This window comes from Phoca vitulina, unplaced genomic scaffold, assembly GCF_004348235.1.
Source record: "Phoca vitulina isolate PV1807 unplaced genomic scaffold, GSC_HSeal_1.0 scaffold32, whole genome shotgun sequence".
Classification (NCBI taxonomy): Eukaryota; Metazoa; Chordata; class Mammalia; order Carnivora; family Phocidae; genus Phoca; species Phoca vitulina.
The window spans coordinates 439,636-463,156 of NW_022589735.1; the positions used below are offsets into that span (position 1 = coordinate 439,636).

Here is a 23,521-nt window from a genome sequence, read left to right on the forward strand (position 1 = left end):
CATATACTACCAAATTCATTGTTTTGTTTCTAAAAAAAAAAAAAAAAACCAACCAACCAAACAAAAAAAGCCTTCACCAAGGAATAATTTCTGAGAATATTGAATTGGACAAACTCAGGCTATCGGCAGTGAATGATTTAAGCTAAACAGAATTAGTATTACTCTCTTATTAGAGAGAAAGCCTTGTTGGGCCTTGGTTGTTCTGATTATAGCCAGGAGTACACGTCACATATTGACTGGCCAATTTACCCTTGTTCAAATTCTGTATGGGTCAAAAAAAGAAAATCCAACATAGTCCCTAACTGGGGTATTTTAGCAGTTCTCAGGATAACTTTGTAGAAAAGAACTTAAGATTTCACTGAACTTTGTATACTTAGTATACTCTCTATATTCTCTCCATATTTTTAGGTAGGTTTAAAAATTTATCAATTTTTGGTGCATATTTCCTGGTTAATTATACTTTCCTGGTTAACAAAATTAACTATCTCTAGAATAACTAATACTGTCTTGGGAGGTACTAAGGAAGAAGTTGTCCCTTGGTTTAAGGTTATGCTTAATGTATTCATTAAAAACAAATAACCCTAAAGACCTAGCTATAGTAGGTTGGCAACTTGGAAAATTTATATTTATATTTGGTATTAAGTGTTTTTAAAAAAGAAATTTTTTTCAGTAAATAAGGCAATAGGTAATTTTCATGTACTTTTGAAGGAAATAAATCTTAAAGAATTTAGGATCATGTTTATCTCAGTATGTAATAGAAAAGAGAAACAAATCCATTTTCCTTAAAACTAATTTTAAACAAAAACTCCCAATTTGGAGGCTTTATATTTATAAATCAGCTGTTTTATTTTACCTGAGATTGATCTTGAGAAGGTGAGGTGAGCTGAGACACATCTGTAGTAGGAACTGACAGAACATTGTTTGGATAATCCAACAGATAAGAAACAACATTAGTATGGCCACCTTTTGCAGCTTCGATGAGCATCGTCGAGCCATCCTGAGAAAGATGGACAAAACCATTAATCAATTATTTGTAAATTTCTTCTTACAATTGCTATAAACATTTAGTTTCTTAGCAGCCTGTCTAGAATCAAAACTCATTTATAAACAGTAATGAATATGAAGCACTGAGACCAGGCAAACACATCTTCAGTATCTTTTAATAACAATGTATATATTATTCATTTACTTATTTTTAGGTAGAATACCTTGAGTCGATGAGTAGGGTCAGCTCCATGAGCCAAGAGTAGCTCAACAACTGCCAGGTGACCTCCTGCACATGCCAGTGACACTACTGTATGATCATTATTGGCTGTAGCCCTATTCACATTGGCACCTTCAAAGAAATATAAACAGCAGTCTTAGAAAAAGGTGGAATCAAGCAAGTTCACAAATAATAGCACTTTAGAGATTTTTTTTTGAAGTATGATGTAGATACAAAAAAGTGCACAAATCATAAGTATATTGTTGAAAACTTTTCACAAAGTGAACACACCTGTGTAACTAGCACCCAGGTCAAGAAACAGAACATTATCCACATACCACAAGTCCCACACCTTGTGCCGTCTTTCAGTCACTACCCACCCTTCCAATAGTACTACTATTCTGACTTCCAAACTGGTTTTAGTTTTTGAACTTTATATGAATGAAATCATACAGTGTACTCTTTTGTGTCTGGCTTCCTTCGCTCAATATAATATTTGTGAGATTCATCCACAATGTTGCGTGTAGCTGTAATTCGTTCATTCAATATCACTTTTAAAATCGAAAATCTAGAAGACTAAGATTAATAAATATATACAGGTTAATGTAAGCATCAAATAATATCATTGTATCTAACTGTCAAAATGTTGTAAAGACATTTTTTATCTACTTCTAGAATGTGGCAATATAGCCAGGTCACAAAGTAGAGAAAACAGATTTTTTAAACAATATTTAAGAGATGTTTAATTCTTCATATTGTATATTTTAAGTTTCAGAGGGACCTGGATATGGAGAGAAGACAAGAATATCCAAAAATGTTATCTGAAAGGCTATTTAGTAAGTTGTTCAATAGCTTTGTTCAACGTGACCTGAAGAAAGTCTAAATGCAAAACCCTTTCTTGGCCTCCTTTTTGATAAATTGCTTTTGACCCCTAAAAAAAATTACAATGTGCCAAAGTCTCAACTAGATAGTTATTCCTTCTTCCTTAATTCCAGACTTAGTTTCTGAAGAGAAAAAAACCCATGGGCAAAACCAATATAATTAATTTAATTTGCAGAAATATCCAGCTGAACCTAATCCTAATTCACATAAAGGCACCTTTTGGGAAGGGCAAGCAAGACACACCAATAAACATTCTTACATTACCAACATGAGATTATTTTTAAAGTTGTTAATAATAAATTTAGATGGCAGGATTGTTTAGCAGTTACTACAGTCTAGAAAGGCTATATAATCGATGTGTTCCTCCTCCTGACAAGTCTGATTACATGCTTAGCAGGGTTGGTGTTGGCTATGATTAGATAACCCCCTTAGTCAAGGAGCCTGAGAGAATTCCAAAGGTTACCCATCTGTTTATTATTACTTCAGTATGCTTGAGGTGAATAGCTTTTACAGACTATGTTATAACACTATGAAAAGATATGCCTTATTTGGTAGCACAAATGTGCTATTAAGAAAATCAACCTAGTTTGAATCCAATTAAAGAAGAAAAGAAGTATTTTTTTTTTAATTTTATTTATTTATTCAACAGAGAGAAACACAGCGAGAGAGGGGAAAGCAGTGGCAGAGGGAGAGGGAGAACCGGACTCCCCGCTGAGCAAGGAGCCTGATGTGGGACTCGATCCCAGGACCCTGGGATCATGACCTGAGTCGAAGGCAGACACTTAATGACTAAGCCACCCAAGTACCCAAGAAAAGAAGTATATTTAAAAGGATAAAATTTTATACTGCTTTCGTAGTGGCACAAAATATCTGAGTTCTATTGGAATGTAGGTATAAAATTTTATTTATTTATTTATTTTAATAAAATTCTTTTTTTTAGGGGCTCAGTTGGTTAAGTGCCTGCTTTCAGCCTGCTTCTCCCTCTCCTCCCTTGCTCGTGCCCTCTCTTGCTATCTCTGTCACTGTCTCTGTCTCTCTCTCAAATAAATAAATAAATAGAATCTTAAAAAAATACATTTTATAATTCTTATTTTAACAACATGACATCACCCGAGCAGACTTCCCTTGCATTTTACCATCCTACCCCAGGGTCTTTCATCAAATGCTAGAGTACCTCTAACACTAAACACAGAGTTAGGCTGAACCAAATGAAATCGCTGATATTACCATTTTTGATGTATAAAATGACAGTTTTGTGGTTCAACCTAACATGGGTTTAGCAGTATTTCACTCTTCGTTAGTGAACAGTCTTGAACTATCTCTTCACCCATCATGCAAACTTCTTTGCCTAAATATATACATATATTTTTTTAAAGATTTTATTTATTTGACAGAGAGAGACACAGCGAGAGAGGGAGCACGAGCAGGGGGAGTGGGAGAGGGAGAAGCAGGCTTCCCACGGTGCAGGGAGCCCGATGTGGGGCTCGATCCCAGGACCCTGGGACCATGACCTGAGCCGAAGGCAGACGCTTAACGACTGAGCCACCCAGGCACCCCTGCCTATATATATTCTAATAATAGAACCTCTGGAGGAATATAAAAATTATACATAACACCTTGTATATGTGGTTATTTCAACTGTACAATAAACAGTAGTGCCTCCCCACCCCACCTCCCAGCAGAACTGCCTTATCATTAAGTGCTGAACAATAATCTATCTACTAAATATAGCTGGATGTTTTACATTTGGCTTTTCCAACTTTGGGTAGCAATAATATGCTGCTTAGTTGCCAAAATTCAAATTCAAAACTAATATAGAAAAATCCCAATAAGTACCTCATGAACTCTACACTTACTAAATAAAATATAGCAACAAAAGACTAGGATACAATACTTGTGCTGTAGGAAAAATAGCTCTAACATAAATTGCGCCAGTTTAGGATTTTCTTTTTTCAGATATGATAGCCTCTTACTTGTGCTTCCCTTACCTTTGCTAATAAGAAACTGCACGGTGCACAAATGACCAGCTCTTGCAGCTTTCATCAAAGGTGTTCTTCCACCCTCAGATTCGTGTTCCTATTAAAGAAACAAAAAAACAATCCATCAGTGCCAATTCATTAACCATCTATTTTAAACACAGTACAAATGACACGAGAAATAAGATTTAATACTTACTGTAGCCACTTATAATACCTATCTCAATTCCTTCAAAATGTAGGATTAATTTCAGTCCACAGTAGATGGTATAACTTTTTAAGGGCAAGTTCACTTTTGCATACCAAACAACAGCATTTAAAGATATTACTTATGTTTAGGTTGAGCCTCAAAGAGAAATAGCTACATTTTTCTAATCCTAAAGTAAAAAAGATGTTTTCCTAACTATTCACATCAATTGTAAAAAAAGAACCTTAGTCTTACACGTGATTAAGAAGAACCTGATCTTACCATATTAGAAACCGATAAGAACACTATCATAGGACAGAAACCAGTTCTCTCTTTTTTAAAATTTTATTTATCCAGAAACCAGTCTCTAAAGAAGAACACTAAACACTATGGTATTTCAAGAGTAAAGAGAAAAGAAAAAAGGAGAAAACATACCAACAAGCAGACATTTTTTTAGACTAGAAATTAAATATGTGAATAGTGAAAGGCAAAAGAAGCAGTTTTATAATAGCAGAAAGATTGTTATTCCTTCTAGGAAGTTTGCCAGCAAGAGAAGTGAATGATAAAACAGCTTGCTACCATCCTAATATCAAATGCCCCTAAAATGAGCTTGCTAATATGCTAAGTAGTACTGCTGGGAGAACTGTGAACTCTTATTACATTCATCTAAGTATTAAAATGTAGCTGACTGATGAGCACTGGGTGTCGTATATAAGTGATGAACCACTGAATTCTACCCCAGAAACCAATCTTGCACTGTATGTTGAGTATAAACAAATAGGGAGCCTGGGTGGCTCAGTCGGTTGGGCATCTGCCTTCAGCTCAGGTCATGATCCCAGGGTCCTGGGATCAAGTCCCGCATCAGGCTCCCTGCTCAGCCGGGAGTCTGTTTCTCCCTCTGCCTCTTCCCTCTGCTTGTGCTCTCTCTCTCTCAAATAAATAATAAATAAAAATAAATAAATAAAATAAAATGTAGCTGATATACTGCTTCTATGAAAAGTTCGCTCACTTATCCCGTTTCATTATGTATGTAAACATTAATTTCTGTTGTTCTGGTCCTCTTTTGTTACTAAGAAAAACTTGATAAAGGGGCGCCTGGGTGGTTCAGTCTCTGCCTTTGGCTCAGGTCATGATCCCAGACTCCTGGGACTGAGCCCCACGCAGGGCTCCCTGCTCAGCGGGGAGTCTGCTTCTCCCTCCCCCTCTGCCCCTCCACCCCACTAGTGTGTATGCTCTCTCTCTCAAATAAATAAATAAAATCTTAAAAAAAAAAACTTGATAAAGAACAGTGCTTAAGTCAAGCTTTACTTCAGCTCTATTCTAGTTAACTCTGAGAATCCTTTAGCTACCATAGTCAACTTAAAAATAGTGTGCTCAGGGCACCTGGCTGGCTCAGCCAGTGGACTATGCAACTCTTGATCTCTGGGGTTGAGTTCGAGTCCCACATTGGGTGTGGAAATTACTTAAAAAATAAAAATTTTTAAAAATATTTATTTATTTATTTATTTATTTGAGAGAGAGAGAGAGAGAGAATAAGCAGGAGGGGCAAAGAGAGAGAGAGAAAAATCTCAAGCAGACTCCACGCTGAGTGTGGAGCCCAATATGGGGGGGCTTGATCACATGACCCTGGGATCATGAACTGAGATGCAATCAATAGTCAGAGGCTTAACCAGCTAAGCCACCCAGGTGCCCCTAAAAAATAAAATCTTAAAAAAGTATATAGTGTGCTCTGCCAATAGCATACTTTTCAGTCTGTTTATACAACTATACCTAATCTACAACTTAGGCAAACTAACAATGAGAAATAAGTAGATTGTCAACCCAGTGGAAACTTTAAACTGGCCTGCAGTGACAAGAATTGCACTCTAAAAGAGATTTAAAAATTTTTATCTTGATAGTATAGAATCTCTCAACCTCTTATAAAAATTAATTTATGTTTTGACTTCTTGTTATATATATTGATGAGATGACAATCTTTACTAACTTTAAAATATAGAAGATGGTTAATACAGGTGATGCCAAAATCATTTGGCTTTAGAATGGATTTTGAATTTACATTCAAATGTAGGCAAATCTAACATTCTGGCAATTTACTTAAAACAAAATGCAATATACATATGAAGATCTTATTCAGAAAGACCTTGAAAGTTGTTCAGTTTTTCCATTTCACTTTTTTTCTGAATTATCAATGCAATCAATTACATACTGGAAATAAATTGCTCCTTTGGCAATTTGTTATTTCCACTCCTAACTCAAGGCCTTTCTGCTCAAGCTGTTCTTTCTTCCCTGTAACACTTCTCTATTAGCTCGTTTTCATCCTTCACATCTCAAGCCAAGTGTTATTTCCTCAAGGTAGACCTCCCTGAACTTCCTGACCCAATTATGCTTTCTATTACAAATTTTCCTTGACTTATGATGGGGTTATGTACAGATAAACCCATTTTAAGTTGAAAATATCTTAAGTTGGAAGTGCATTTTATACACCTAACCTACTGAATATCATAGCTTAGCTAAGCCTACCTTAAACATGCTCAGAGCATTTGCCCACAGCTGGGACAAAATCACCAAGCACAAAGTCTACTTCATAATAAAGTACTTAAAATCTCATGTTATGAATGAATTCTGTACTGAAAGTGAAAAACAGAATGGTTTTATGAGTTCATAATGGTTGCGAGTGCATTGGTTGTTATCCTTGGCTCACCGTAGCTGCTGCTCATTGCTGTTGCCCAGCATCCTGAGAGTATCTTACCATATATCGCCAGCCCAGGAAAATTTCAAAATTCAAAATTCGAAGTATGGTTTCTACTGACTGCGTATCACTTTTGCACCATCATAAAGTCGAAAAATCGTAAGTGAACCATCGTAAGTCCGGGACCATCTGTATGGACATAGCTATATGAACCACTCCTTCATAAGTTTCAATCATATATTAGTTTGTATAACTATTTGGCTAACATGTCTCTGCCACTAAACTGTAAGCTCCATGAGAACACCAATCGTGTCCATTTTTGCTTACCATTACATACCTAATGTCTAAAACAATAAAGTGAGTGAATACGGTTTACCAAGAAGGAACCTACGTGTAACTGACCTCTCAAATCTTCCCTCTTAGTACTGAGGTTTGAAGTTTTAATTTTCTACTAGGTAAATAAGAGAAAGAAAAGTTAATTTAACAAGAAATTAAGGGTAGTAGCTAAACTCAGAGTTAGACATTCATTATCTGCGTTTGATAATACACTGTTACTAGAACATGGGTGGGCAATATTAACGTCACTTTTTTTTTCCTTTTTCTTTCTTTCTTATCTCTTAGGCCTAGCAGTGGCACCCGGCAGCATATCTAGGTCCTGTGAGTAATGACAAAGACAAAAGACTGTGAAAGCCCTCCTTTAGAATAAACTTTTAAAATAACTGTTAGTTCTGCATATATAAAATATTACTATAGCTCTTATAAGAAAAAACATCATATAGTCCCAAGATCCTCACCCCAAGTTAAATTTCAAAATTCAATATACTAATAAAATTTCTGAAATAAAAGGTGTGAAAAGCTGTCTATTTTCCTTGCATTCTTTGGTTTTGAAAAACATAATTTGAGAAAATGGTAGGTAAAATAATGCCCCAACTTTATAATGTATTTATATTTCATGTCCTAAAATCAATAATGTAAATCCTACAACATATGTAATTTGCCCCAAAATATCTGACCACTAAATCCTTCTCTTAAAATAGGAAATCAGGGGCACCTGGGTGGCTCAGTCGGTTGAGTGGCCAACTCCTGATTTTGGCGTGGGTCATGATCTTGGGGTCTGGGGATAGAGCCCCGCATTGGGCTCTGCACTCAGCGGTGAGTCTGCTTGAGCCTCTCTCTCTCTCTGCCCCCCCACCCCTGCTCTTTTGTACGCACGTGCATGCGCTCTCTCTCACTGTAAATAAATAAATCTCTAAAATAGGAATCAAATTTGTATATACTACTTACTTATGAATGTTGGGTTTGTTAGCAAAGCCAATATTTGTTCAGATCAATCAAATTTTAGGATATAATTTATGGTATTTTTCCTTCATAAACACAGAAAGTTATTTTTCAAAGTTATGAACTTAAATATTGCACATTGTAACACTTCTTCTTTCTCTGTTCTTGGAAACAGCTAGAACAATATAGGGTTTATTTATTCCTTGAACATTTGGTAAAACTCACCTATAAATTCATCTGAGCTTCTTCCTTTCACTGGATGGATGACTTTAAACTACAGATTCAATGTGTAATATACTTATTGTTCTACTGAGGTTTCCTATTCATGAGTCAATTTTGATAAATTTATATATTCACAGAAAAAAATCAGCATTTATTTCATGTATTGATTGTTCATATGATTACCTTATAAATTTTAAAGATCTCTACTGTATCATATAGTTATAACTCCCTTTAAATTTCTACCATTTACCTGTGCCTTTCCCCCTTTTAAATAAAAGTCTGCCTTATTTTATCTATTTCAGTAGTTGTGTTTTGTTGTTGTTGTTAAACCAGCTTTTAAGTTTGCTTTTCTTCCCTATTTTTTATCCCTATTTTTTGTTGTTTTCTATTCTATTAACTTTGTTTTTATCTTTATTAGTTCCTTACTTCGTGGTGCTATTTGTTGTTCTTTTATTAGCTTCATTTACTTTCATTTTACATATATAAAAAAACCTTTCCTTCTAAGGTCCACTTTAGCTGTATCCTCCCACCTAAGTTTTGATGTGTAGTTTTTGTGATAATTTCTTTGTAATTTTTACTATGATTCCCTCATTAACCCATGAATTATGTACAAGTGTTTTCATTTTCTAGGTGAATGGGATTTTTAAAAAAGGTTTTATTGTTAATTTGTAATTTTAAAGCAATAGAGATCAAAGAATTTAGTCCATGTGACTAAGGAGTTTGTTTTAAAGACTTTGTAGCCTAAAACATGGACAATTTTTAAACATGTTCCATGTATTGGAAAAGAATACATAGTATATATAGTGGAAACAGAATGTTAGCTATTTACAAGAGCAAATCTGATTTTTCTATTCTTAACAATTGTTTTATCTGTTTGATCAGCTTCATACAGAAGTCTGTGGAAAAAATCTATCACCACAAATGCAGACCTATCTTTCTTGTAACTTTGTAATTTTCTATTTTTTTTAGAAGGTAGATTATTAGTTACTATTAATAACTGACTGTTATTATCAGTTGAAGGAACATTTATCTCTAAAAATGCTTTTGGCTTAAAATCTCATTTCATTGGATATTAATGTTGCCTTACAGAACTTTTTCCATCACTTTGTCAACCTTCCCCTATCAGTTGCTTTAGATTTATCCCTTGAAGACAGAATTTGCTAGATTTTGATTTTTAATCTAATTCAAAAGTCTTTCCCTTTAACAGCTGTGTTCAATAGATTTATATTTGTTCTGATTACTGATATATTTTGCTAAAAAGAAATCTTTAAAGTTATTCAGTACCTGATCCTCCTCTCCTGAACAACACAGGGACCCTAGCATGGCTTTTCAACCTTCTAACACATCCTTCTGAATTTCATGCTATTGCTGTCTAGAATTTTAGTATTACTTTGGTTTTAAGCATAAAAATCTAGGTTTTGTATTAAAAAATTTATATTTATAATATGTTTTACTAATTTCTTTGCTTACCGTAGCTTCCTGCATCCCACGCCTTCCTCCAGGATATATCTGTCTCCTTATTGATGTACATATCTTTTAGTAGTTCTTTTGGCAAGGATCTGAGGTGGTAAGCTCTTTCATTCTTTGTAGATCTGAAAATAAGCTTATTTTTCCTTCTCTGGAAGAGTAGTCGAGTACAGAATTCTATTTTTTTTTTCTTGGTATTTGGAGGGTATTACTTCCCACTGTCTTCTGTGATTATTATTGTTGATGAGAATCTGTCAAAAATTTGATTGTTGTTCCTTTGAAGTAATGCATTTTTTCCCCTCTAGTAGCTTCTAAGATATTGTTCTTTATCTTTCAAATTCTACAGTTTCATTTGTTTTACTTATTAATTTTTCAATCAAGTATTTATGTCTGGCTTCAATTTCAGAAAATTCTCTATCATTATCTCTTCAAACATTGCCTCTACTTTGTATTTCTATCCTCTCATTCAGGAACTTCAAATGTGTGGTAGAGCTTCTCAATCTACCCTCTTTTTCTCAATTTCTCTTTCATAAAATCTTCCATTTCTTTATCTTTACGCTTTATTGTGGTATTTCTTGTTTAATCACCTGAGTCACTAATTTTTTATTCAACTGTGTCCAATATACTATTTATCCCATATATTTTTTATTTCCACAACTTTCCTCTCACAAAGTTTAAATTTTTTATTTCATACCCATCTGTTCTTAATTCATAATTATTGGCTTTTGTCTCATGTTGTTTTATGGCTACTGGTTATAGTTTAAAATAAGCATGTTTAAAGTCTTTTATTTCAATTGCCTGGGCTTGTATTCTCCAGTTTTGCTGTTTTGTTTGTTTGCTTACATTTTGACTATCTCTCCATGTAGATTTGCTCTTGAGCTTCATAATTTTTTTTTGAAAAGCTCATTTTGCATGAGAGCTTTTTCTTTTATTTCTATCCACAAATTTATCCCTTCTCATCAAATGGTCTGAAAACTGCCTGAATCTGGCCCTAAAAGTCCATTTCAGCAGATCTTTCATTGGCAACTTAAACTTCTGGTCTCCTGGAGTTATTTCAGTTCTGCTCACTAAATCAAAAAATAGTGTATTCCAAGTTCTTAGTTACACTGTTGTCTTTGCATCTTCATTCTACCAAGAACAAATCATTTCTAACTGGAACTGTAGGAAGTTGCTTGCAGCTTTTTTTCCGTTTTTGTTCACAGGTGGGGCAATAAGGTCCCAGTTCCTTGCTTCAGTCAAGTAGACTAGATTTACTAGCCTGCTCCATTTGCGATGCTTTCAGTCCCTATTGCCCTACAGAAATTGAAATCCCATCCCCCATAGCCCCCCTTTTTAAAAATTTTAATTCTCCTTGGGCCTATAGCTTCAGCTGTGGATCCATGCTCCATTTCTAGTCCAGTGTTCTTTAATCTTGTTTCTGACTATAGCTACATAATTTTAGCTTAGTTTGTTTTTCTCCCCTATTTTATTTATTATATCTACATACTTGAAACAATAGAGAGCAGAGAGCTTTCAAAATATACTAACACTGACTTTACCTTCTTGACTGGATGTCATTTGTACTTATATTTAACAAACTTGAGATAGCTGAAAAGGACTCATTCAACATACAATAACCTAGAAAGAGAGAACTTGGTCTTCAAAAAGAAAAGGTATTAGGAGTTTTGTGTATTCACAAATAGCTTTAGATCAAGAAAAAATAGATAAGTTTTCTAGCTTTGAATAGTAAAACTAAAAAAATATGTATATATGTTATTCCTTAATAAAAAGTTAACATATAAAAAGTGGGAGGTCATATTTAAAGTTAATTAAGGTAAGCTAATCAATAATGGTTGAAATATATTGATAAATGGATAATTAGAACTTTATAAGTCCCCTAAAATCTTATCCATGAAAAATACACTGCAAAGTTCTGGTTCTGATGAATAAGCACCTAGGAGGAAATAGATGCGTTTTTTTCCCAATTGGACTTAGATAACAAAATTTAATTTAAAATTAGGTTTATTTTTTAAAAAGTAAGTTGATTTCCTTTAAAATCACAGCCATGGACACCCAAGTTATACATCTAAGGATTTTAACTATATCAGAGGCAGTACTTCTTTGAGTTGGAGGAGGAGATTGTCAAGGGAAAGACCAGAATCACAGGAGAGGGAGGGAGACTGTTTTATACTATATAGGTACTAGAGGAGTCTGATGGTCTCCCCTGGGGGTATGTTCTTCCAATCCACCACTGTATTTTAATTATTACCTTAGTGATCTGCTGTTACTGATCTTATTCATATCTCTTAGGACAACTGAGATGGAAAAAAGATTGAGGTACTACTCTAGGGCTTGTGTTTAGCTCAGTTTCTAAAAATCGCAAGTAACAAAGAGAAAAACCAAACTTACTCGGTTTGGCGGGAGGAAGAATGATGGATTATTGAGCAAAGATGGAAAAGGAAGAGAACTCAACACTGATGCAGAATAATCTACGGACTCTAGCAATGTCTCAAAGTGTGGAATATGGAAAACTTGCCATCAGAATCTCCTGGATATCATTTAAAATGCAGATTCCCCACTTCAGATCTGCTGAATCTGAACCTCTAATAAAAGTGGGCCACAAAAGTCATTTAAAAAAGGTATCCCAAGTTTTTGAGACTTACAGCTTAGAGAGAGAGATTTATAATCATGTTTCCTTTAACCAATCTGAGGAGAGAGAAATATTTTATTTGAAATAACACTCAGCTTTACATTTTTGATAGGAGCCTGAGATACTATACAACTGAGTAAAAATTCATATTTTCACATAATGTTTTGTGAAATATATTTAGAATGAATATAGCAACTTCTCATTCAACAAGCCAATAATGAAGATGCTTAATAAGCATTATGATTAAGAGTGGCTTGATACTGAAAAATTTATTTTAGAAGGCCTAAGCTAATTGTGATACAATCACAATTTATTCCTGATTTTAAAATTAAGCACTGCTTGCTGAGTTTAAACAAATCTCTCTGGATTAAAATGGACACTAAATTTGATTGATTCTTAAAACCACATGAGGCAGAAATTCAAAACATTTTCTAAAAAGAAATGTTTGCTTATGAATAAGCATTTACCTTCTTAAAAACCAGTTTCAAAATTAAATTACAGGGGATAATTTTAACTTTATAGAAATTAATGGTATGAATAATAGAGTAAATGTTTCACTTATTTTTTTGTTTATTTGAGGATTATATAAAAAACAATCCAATATAACTCCCTAAGTCTGAGTTTCAGATATTTGATAAACAAAGTTGAATGCAAAGGACTAGAATTTCTCTCTGTAGTATGTTGAATCTCCCAGTAAGGAAGAATGCAAAAGAACTATCTGAATAAGAAAATCTATTTTCACCTAAGAAATTTTTTAGGAATACCACATAAAAAGAATACTAAGGAAGCAAACTACTAGTAACATAAATCTCTTTTTATTGGAACTTCATAATCTTTTTCAATTGAAGAAGATTTCCTTTGTCACCCAGCAAGGTCCTGGAACTTCTTGGCTGGAATTCAGATATCCAGAGTTCTGGTTACCTACAACATCTATTCCTTATGTAGTAGCTTACAAGCATCAAAGGCCTCCCTCACCTGATGCTTGGCCGGATCTATGCCCTCCAAAATAGTCTTCATGTCCTCCTGCTTGTCCTGTGAAAGGAAAAAGAAGAACTCACGGATCTTATTCCAAAAATAAAAATCACAGTTGGCCATGAAGACCTTGTGACTGGTATTTCAGGTGCTGGGCTTTGTAAACTCAGGATCTCCAACTAAAAAGATTCTCATCTATGGAGACCATAATCTCAGAAGCAGACTATGATTTTTTTTTTTAAGGGTCTGATAATGTTGTTCTCTACAATATAACTTCAATATAAACTTTAACACACAGAAAAATTCTGCTGAATTACTTGAACTCATGCCTTTGTCTTTAAATACAACTAGAGCCACAGAATCAAGAGCAGTGTCTTAATATCTAACCAAGGAAAATAATTAAATCAAAGAATTTGGGAATATCGGAAGTTGGGAGAAAAAGTAAGGAAAATACTATAAAGTGTTTAAATAGTTATATAGTTTTCTCCCTGATTATAAATGTCCTTAGTACTCATACTTTTCAACTAAAACAGGAACTTCCAAAGAACCTGATATATGGAAGAGATCTATTTTCTCTCAATCTAGACCTGTGACAGAGAGAAAGTACTTGAAGGTGAGACAGGGATACAGTAGAAGAAACAGCAATAAGCTTTTCAGTCACTAACCAGGATCAACTAAGTCTCCAAATAAAAGAAACATGGCCTAGAAAAGCTTCACTCTTTCTTCTTTTTTTAAAAAAAAGATTTATGTATTTTAGAGAGAGAAAAAGAGCAAATGCACGCCCGAGCACTTGTGCAAACGCAGCATGCACAAGGGGAGGGGCAGAGGAAGGGGGAGAGAATCTCAAGTGGACTGCCCGCTGAGTAGGGAGCTCACAGGTGCGGGGGCAGGGCTCATCTCATGACCCTTGAGATCACGACCGGAGCTGAAATCTAAGTCTGGCGCTTAACCACCTGAGCCACCCAGGCGCTCCAAGAAAACTTCACTCCTAAGTCACTGCTACCTCTTACTTGGGTGATGTGCTTATTACGGGGATGTATGCTCCTATGGTAGAGATTTGGTGAGAAAGTATGCTGAGACAACTATATAATTTGAAGAAGCTATTCGGATTTACTTCCTCTCCCTGTCCCATCCCCACATGATGTTCAACAAATAGCAAGCCTCATTCCAATACAAATAATAAGCACAGAGTATCCAACAGAGAACCTACTAAGAAATTCCTACAAAAATGGAAACAATAAAATTTTAGTCAAATATCCCCTATACTTCCAAATAAATTAAAGAGAACCTGAACTCTTTAAATAACCGAACAAAGTGATATAACAACAAGAAGAGATCTAAAAGTAAGTTGGAAGAAAGAACAGAAGAAACTAAGTAATAATGAAATAATGAAACTACGAAAACCACATAGAAGCAGAAATGTACAGAAAAATAGTGACCTGGAGGATGGGCTTAAGAAAAACAATTCAGAGGAAAAAAGAAATGCAAAGAATTAGACATAAAGATAAAAGAAACAAGAAAAATCCAATATACGAACAATAAATAACCCAGAAGAAAACAGAATAGAAAAAGAAGCATTCAAGGATATAATACAAGAAAACTGAAGGAGAGGGAGAAGACCTAAGAGGATGACCTAAACTTCTTACTAGTTTCCAGGAAAAATTAATATATAATAATAAACACCAAGACATATTCTGATGAAATCACAGAGGTTTAAAAGTATAATGAAAGACTCTTATGATAATCCAGGCAAAAAAGGGAAGTTACTTACACATAATGGGGAATATTCTAGCAAGCTTTGGAAATACTCAGTACCAGAAGACAGTAGAATAGAGGGTTTAAAACTTTGAGGAGAAAAAAGAAGTAATTCAATAATTCTCTATATAGCTACATTCATTTATAAATACAACATATAGTAGTCTCAAAAATGCGAGCACCTGTGAATTCATTTTTTGGGAGAGGAAAGTAAATTCAAATCAAAATACCAACATCAACCAGCCAAAAGGTGAGTCAGGTTTAGGAACTTAGGAATTATGAGGCTATATACTACAAAACAGTAGTATGATAAACACTGAATCCCCTAAATATACAGTTAAACAACTGTGAGAAATACTGTCAAAAAACAGACTGCAAATATAAATGTTATAAAATCATGACAATGCAAAAATAAAATATGCAAATACTATGGTGGAAGATACATTATTCTCCTCTTTCAGAATGAAGTCAATAGATATTGTCTGAATATCTGATTTTTTTGAAAAAGTCAATGTTAAGGAAATTAAAAAATATTTCAAAATTTGCATTTGTAGATGATGTCTGAATACTCTTTCAGAAAGTAACTTTACACTTGTGTTTTATGTAGTTCACAAAAGCTTTGAGAGCAATTAATAAGCAGCTCAGAGAGCTAGTTGGAACACAGAAAGATTTTTTAGATAAAACAAACACGGGGACTATGATCAAAGATTAGAAAATTAAACCATCCTGAAAGAAAGAAACAAACAAACAAAGAAAAAGAAAGAACTCTAATTCATGTTAATAAAAATGTGGGGAATCAGGTCTCAACTGTTAATAGAGATGCAGACTGGTTCAGCATTTTTGAACAATTTGGCAGCAGCTATCAAAATTTTAGATGTGGATCCTCTGATAACCAGTAATTTCATTTCTAGGAATTTATCCCTACAGATATATTCACAAAAGTAGCAAAGATACATAAATATGTTTAACAATACTTAGTGTAGCACATTTATAATATTTAAGAACTGTAATAACCCAGAAGTTTATGAATAAATAAATGGTCAATAAATTACAGAGAACCCTGGGTACCTGTGAAAAAGAATGAGAAATCTATAGGAACTAACACAGAAAAATATTATAAGAAAAAAGTTAGAGAAGAGTATATGTGATAACAAATCCATTCATATAAAACAAGACATACGCTCATATACATGGACTATATATATGCTTGGGGTATAGAAACGTCTAGAAGGACAAATAACATATCGCTGAAATTCAAAAAGAAAATTTATGAAAGAGGACCTGGTCCACATTTCTATTTCATAAGATTTAATATAGATAAATTAATCTTTTAAAACCTTTTCTTTTGAGGGAAGTCCATATCAATTCTCATTTCAAAGGAAATAAATTCCACGAATAAGAACCAGAGAGTGTTAACACATCCATGTCCAAGTCACTTAGTTTCAATTTCAACTATTCTAAAAAAATGCTCAAAAAAGTTCATTTGGCTGGTAGAATACAATCCAAGGAAAGCAAAAAGAGTCAGAGAGCCTACTATATGGTTAGGATGCAAATCAGTGATAGACCATTATGACATATTCAAAGCGCCCAATTTCCTCATCAGTGCCAAAGTGCTTCAACTTTAATAAAATATTAAAAATGTAAAAAAAAATCCTTAAAAGCTATGGTCAACACTATGGAGAAAATCAGTATAGTAAAAAACCAAAATTCTATCTCAGTAAGGAATTATACAAAGCAGTGAACATTGATAACTGTTTCTATCAACATATGTGACTTTTCATCATACACACAGAAAATATCTCTGGAAGGATACCGGAAATGAACATTATTAACAACGGAGAGGGAAAGTAGGTGCCCACAGGACACTTTTATTTTGAATTTTGAACCATGTAAAGATATCACCTATTTAAAACTAAGAAAAAAATTTTCAATTATAAACTTTTTTAAAAAACAACAATTTAGCCACAATAACATGGAAAATAAGAATTGGTACAAGACCAACTTCTACTCAATATGGCAAAGACACCATAATTAGCAATGCTGTGTACCTACCACATTTCTTTAGGCTGGTTCTATTTATTTACTCTGATCCATTTCATCTAAAACAGATTCATTGTGAACATAAAGAAAAAAACATGCTCTATCTCATGTCCTTGGTATCCTCTCCCTCTTCCACCCCTACTTTCAAGGTGGCAAACATCTTAAAGTAAAATGGCATTCTAAATTCCTTGTGTCTCATTGAACACTGCCTGTGTATACTTGAAAGCCAAAGCTGTAAAAATAATCCTACATAAAGGACATTTTGAAAAGTTTTAAGGTATGTAAGATGCGAAGATGTAACACAAGTTTATCCCGCTACTTGATATAAACTTTAACTGCAAGGAAAAAAAAGAATGTATTCATAACTGAATAATTCCAAAGATAACTGAGAGACTTATAATCTTGAGGAAATAGTTCATTTAAAATAAAAATCCATGTCAAGGAAACTCTTCCTCCTTCTTTAGCAGTATTTAAGTAGAATAAAATATTAATAGATGACTTAGGAGCAACGAGGTAATGATTTAGCATTATAATGCCAGATTATTCTTTATTGGGGTAGCCTTACTAAGTCAATTGTGTATTTTAGGGATTAATAATTTTTTTTTTTAAGTAGACTCCCAAACTCATGACCCTGAGATCAAGACCTGAGCTGAGATCAAGAATCGAATGCTTAAAAAAAGAGTCAAATGCTTAACTGACTGAGCCACCCAGGTGCCCCAGGGATAACTTTTATCTATTAAGATAATCTATAAAATATTTTATGACAAGTTAAATCTGCTATTAATTATAATCAACACCGAAAATAATGTTTGGGGTAATTAAAATAGATCTAAAATATATAAATACTTTAAGAGAGAGAATAATTTATATAATACTTAGGACCATTATTAGTAATGATGGTTTATAATCTTTTTTTTTTTTTTAAAGATTTTATTTATTTATTTGAGAGAGAGAATGAGAGAGAGAGAGAGCGAGAGAGAGCACATGAGAGGGGGGAGGGTCAGAGGGAGAAGCAGACTCCCTGCTGAGCAGGGAGCCCGATGTGGGACTCGATCCGGGGACTCCAGGATCATGACCTGAGCCGAAGGCAGTTGCTTAACCAACTGAGCCACCCAGGCGCCCCTGATGGTTTATAATCTTAAAAATTCATTTTCTTTAAGATCTCATAGCACTTTACACATTCTTGGACTATCAAAACACTCAAGATCATCTAGTCCATCTAGTACCTCCAAATAGGCAATTCACTTGTTCTTCAGAAATCACAAAATTAGATTTCTTAAGTCAGGTAGTTAAAGATCATCTGGTCTAAACCCCTCATAAAAAAAGGAAAAGGAAGAAGAGGAGGAGGTGAGGAAGAAGAGAAGGAAAAGAAACAAAGAAGCCTGGACAATTTAAAAGTCATTTTGCCCAAGGATACCCAGCAGAGCCAAAGAAAGAATATTTACATGACTTGGTAAAATAGCTCAGAAAATAATACTAAATTTCATTTTACAGATGGGAAGATTGAAGCAAATGTTTGCTTATTGTATTAATCAGTGATTTGATGGCTATACTGAAAACTTAGATGTCCTGTCTAATGTTCCATAGCATTGGTTCTTTTTATTTATTTTTTAAAAAGATTTTATTTATTTTCTTGACAGAGAGAGGCACAGCGAGAGAGGGAACATAAGCAGGGAGAGTGGGAGAAGGAGAAGCAGGTTTCCCGCCAAGCAGGGAGCCCAATGCAGGGCTTGATCCCAGGACCCTGGGATCATGACTGGAGCCGAAGGCAGACGCCTAACAGACTGAGCCACCCAGGCGCCCCCTTTTTTTTAGTTCTTTTTAAACAACTAAGTGTAGCCTTTGCCACTCATTAGACTTCCATTCAGATACAGGATTATAGGATATCTTACATAAGCCTTTCTTCCTATAGTAAGTTCTACTTTCAAGTAGCAATGCTGGCCTATAAAATGCTAAGTTGGGTCACTAAATCTCTCTATATAAACATAACCAGAATGTACTTACATTCCCTAATACCTATGTTAGTTGTTTATCATAGGAAGTACTCCTTGAGTTCGGAACTTATTGATCAGTTATACTACAATTACCTCTTCTAGAAATGAAAGGCCAAGGAGTTGGGAGACTTATTTAACTGATTTATATATCACTCTTTCTCTCATTTCAAATTGAGCTTTGCTGGTAAATATATGTGAAGGAAATTCTACAGATGACAATTATTTCTTTTATCTTAACAAAGGTACCAAAGTTTTAGTACTAAAATTAACATGTCATGATGAAAAGAGTAAGATTCTATCTTCTTCACAAATGGTTTGGAAAACATAAACACCAAATCAAAACACCTCTGACATGTTAGTCAACACAAAGTCAAAATTAAAAGCAAGCAAGAGAAAAAAAGCAGAGTTTTACAATCAAATCAAACTGCTGAATAGTTAACAATGCAAATTCTCCACCTTGAACTTGAAAAGTAATAGTATTAAGACTGTGGTAAAAGAAATCAAGCCATAAGTGCTTTAGCTAAAGCTAGCTAGCTACAGAGACGAGAATAAGTATGAAATACTAAAACTTTGCCTTCTGGTCTAAAGACTAGTAATTGGGGAAAATAACCTAGAGTAATAAAGAACACCAGAGTAGTGTCTAAAAGACTATAGGAGTTAGGTCAATTTCAGTTATGAAAAGGTGTTATTAGTAATTTCTGATCAAAGAGTTCAGTATCAAATGTGTGAGGACACAAATAATATGAAAATTTCTTTACAGAAAAAAAAGATTAAGTAGTTTCCAAAGGAAGTTTTTTTAAAAAAATATTTCTTTTAGATTTTAAGTAATGCTAATGCATTTTAATACAAATTTTCTTACAGTGGGTTTACATCATATACCTATAATCGTATCAAATACTAAAAATAAACCTGGGCCCAATAAACAAAGATGCTATGCAGAGAAAGAAAACACATAAAGGAATAATCTTTATTTCAATATACAATGATTTCCATTACTGTGGTAATAAAAGATGCCAACATCAGGAAGATATGAATTAGGTTATCTGCTCAAGGTTTTCTACTCATAGAGTAGTTAAAGTGATTCTGCACGCTAAACAGGGAGAATTTTCAAAAAATTCTGGAATTAATGGACAATTTTTAATTTAATTTTTTATTTTCAAAAAGAACATTTTAAGTGGCCCATTTAAGGATACTAATCAAGTCCAAAAGTTTTAAATAGATTATTCAAATTTATTCACTTATTAAAAAGTTAGATAAGCTACATATCAATTACAACCTCTAAATATGATATTCAGTATAATATCTATATGTAAATTTATTTTAAAATATTTTTAAAACTAGAAAAAGTGACATTTTTAAATAACTAAGTTTCAAATTAGAACATGCAGATATTTTGAGGATCTACCTGAAAATGCTCAAGTATGCCACCAGTTCTAGCTGAGAATTTTTTTTTTTTTTTTTTAAAGATTTTATTTATTTATTCATGAGAGACAGAGAGAGAGATGCAGAGGGAGAAGCAGGCTCCCAAGGAGCAGAGAGCCCGATGCGGGACTCGATCCCAGGACCCTGGGATCATGACCTGAGCCGAAGGCAGATGCTTAACCATCTGAGCCACCCAGGCGCCCTCTAGCTGAGAATTTTTTAAAAGCAATCAATAAGAAAATTTCTAGATTTCCCTTAAAACTAAGTCCTCCAATTATACCTACTATACATTTAGATGAAAAGCCATAAAAGTTTTCAGTTTCATCTCAGGCAACAATACAAGAAAACCAAATTGTTGCATTAAAAGTTTTTTAAACCATAATCTGGTACAAGATATTTTAAAGAATGAGAAACAATAGCTTTTAAGCTCCTTTTTACAAACTATAATACCAAAACCTTGAACTGTGGCCAAAGTTAGGCTCTAAAATCTAACAAAGCATAGGGGTTGGTTCAGACTGTGTCCCAAAGGTTGACTTGTAAATTCTTATTTAAAACTGAAGGTAAAAATAGTTCCCCCCAAAATGAAGGTTCTCGGCCAGCCCACACTCACAAAAAATTCAGTTAACTTAAACAACTAACAAATGCAGGTATCAGAACACACCAATGGGATGCCAGGGATAGAATGGGAGTGGAGAGTCTTCTATCTGCAAAGCAATGGAGGAAATTAGTACAGCCCAAAACAGATACTCGGAGGTGGCAGCAAAGAATGGAGGACAAGAAAGATGCTACTGCCTTGTAAGGTCCAGCTAGTAACAGTCACTTTTTCTCAGGATTCAGATTGATCTGCCTACTTTACTCACTTATTTTTGATTATGTCTTGTTTCCCCCACTGGCTTACACACCAAGTTTATTTATAGGTTTTAAATACCAACTTATTATACTTTCCCATATTTGTCACATTTTATATAAAGAACGAGTACTGCTTATTAATCAGGAAAAGAACTAATATGAAAATTGAAATGTCTCTCTCCACAGATAGCAAAAGCATGGAACAAGCAATATATTTTTAAAATTAAAATATATGAAGTTATTCAAAAGAAAAAAAAAGCTATGCACATGAAGTTACTAAATCTAACAGTATAACAGTGAAAAATGTAAAGCAAGTCAAAAGTTCAATAATAAGTGAATGATTATGGTTCATTAACTTAACAGAAGAGCTATAAATATAGAGACTATGTAGCAATATGGAAAAGATTATGATAGAATGCACAGTGGAAAAAATAGAAAACAACTATATTACACTATGGTTACAATTACACATAAATATGAATGCAAAGATAGACTGCAAAATAGAATAAACAATTATATTAGAATAACAATACTACCCTTCTACTTAATTAAGATATATATTTATCTGAGCCACTTTTTTAACCATACATTTGGAATGTAAAATAGTATGATAAATTCAAATCTTTCTATCTGCTCATTTAAAGTAATTCTTCTGAGGAACTCTAATCACATTCTGTTTATGTAATTCCAGAAGACTACAGAAATAAAACATTTAAAAATATTTCATAATACATTTTTAACTCAAAATCAGTAAGGTTTTGCTATATATTAGATTCTCAAAATCTCTGCTATAAATACATTCTCTTAGGTTAGTCAAAATCATTAAGGTTTTGCTATATATTAGATTCTATTTAACAGATAGTTCCTCTTTTTACTATTTAATATTTTTAGAATAATTCTCAACAGATTAAGAAAATGACTCTGCCATAGAAAAATGGAAAGAAGAGAGAATCAGATAAGAATTCAGAGGATAAGAGTATTAAACTCTGCATACAGCTTTTATGCTATATCCTATTTCTTTATTTTAAGTGATCAAATACTTCAATTCTTAATTTTTATGGATGACCCAAAGCAAGTCTAAAAAAGGAAAGAAGGCAGAAGGTTAAGATCTACTTAATATATCATTCTGCATAATTTTCAAGCAAAAAAGTACACCTCTCAGAAATTCTAACTGATGGGGCAGATCCTGATTGATGAGAATGAATCCTATTGTTATCATTATAATATTTAGTATCAATAGAAATAATGATAAATAGCATAATCATACTATACATTTATGTTAACCAATAATTATTTTCCAACAATGTTCTCAGGTATCTGTAGGAATGTCTATTACTTGAAATGGTTTAAAAGGCAATATTTGCACAGTTTTTTCTAAATAACTTTAATATATTGGTTCTCTACAACTGACATGTGCATGTCTCACATAGATTTTTAAGAAATATATATAAGAAAATTTGGAGACAAACTCTAAAAAGCAGTTTAAAGTACCCTCACAAAATAAAAATTAGTCAAAGCACACATTTCATCAAGAAGCATGAACCTTTCAAGTGAAAAACTATTTACAATTCCCCACAGTTGTGAAGATTATTACACATATGAACCTGCCATCTAATTTGAAATTTTGAAAAGCCAAAATAGAAAACACTAAAAGAAGAGAAAAAGAATAGAATGCTGTAATAATGTTGTTAGGAAGAGGACAGTAGCTTTGTTTTCGAAAGTCAAACAAATTAAAGAAACAAAAGAAATCAAAGTGATTTGATAGGTTATTCTATTTTGTAAACATATCACTGAAATCATGATATGTCTAATAAAGAGCAGTTTAAAAAGTTCAGGAAAGTCAAATGGGACTGAGGTGAGTAGAAGAAACCAACTAATAGTTTTACCTAGGAAAGAAACAGTATGCCCTATTAAAAACTCAGTACTTTCATATATATTCAATGAACGCAACTATA

At 33.5% G+C, this 23,521-nt stretch overlaps 1 protein-coding gene across 4 annotated transcripts in view; it reads right to left on the reverse strand.

Moving 5' to 3' along the window:
* LOC116645277 (ankyrin repeat and KH domain-containing protein 1) overlaps positions 1-23,521 on the reverse strand; it is a 124,046-nt gene that overhangs the window by 43,502 nt on the left and 57,023 nt on the right. For 2 of the 4 annotated variants that reach the window (XM_032425372.1, XM_032425373.1), the window contains exons 11-13: positions 4,075-4,162; positions 1,209-1,336; positions 854-997 (exon numbers count right to left, since the gene is read on the reverse strand). In XM_032425372.1, coding sequence (XP_032281263.1) covers positions 854-997; positions 1,209-1,336; positions 4,075-4,162 — 360 coding nt within the window. Of the gene's footprint in view, positions 1-853; positions 998-1,208; positions 1,337-4,074; positions 4,163-13,492; positions 13,567-23,521 lie in introns of those variants that run through there. The other 2 variants (XM_032425370.1, XM_032425374.1) reach the window with 2 other exon arrangements.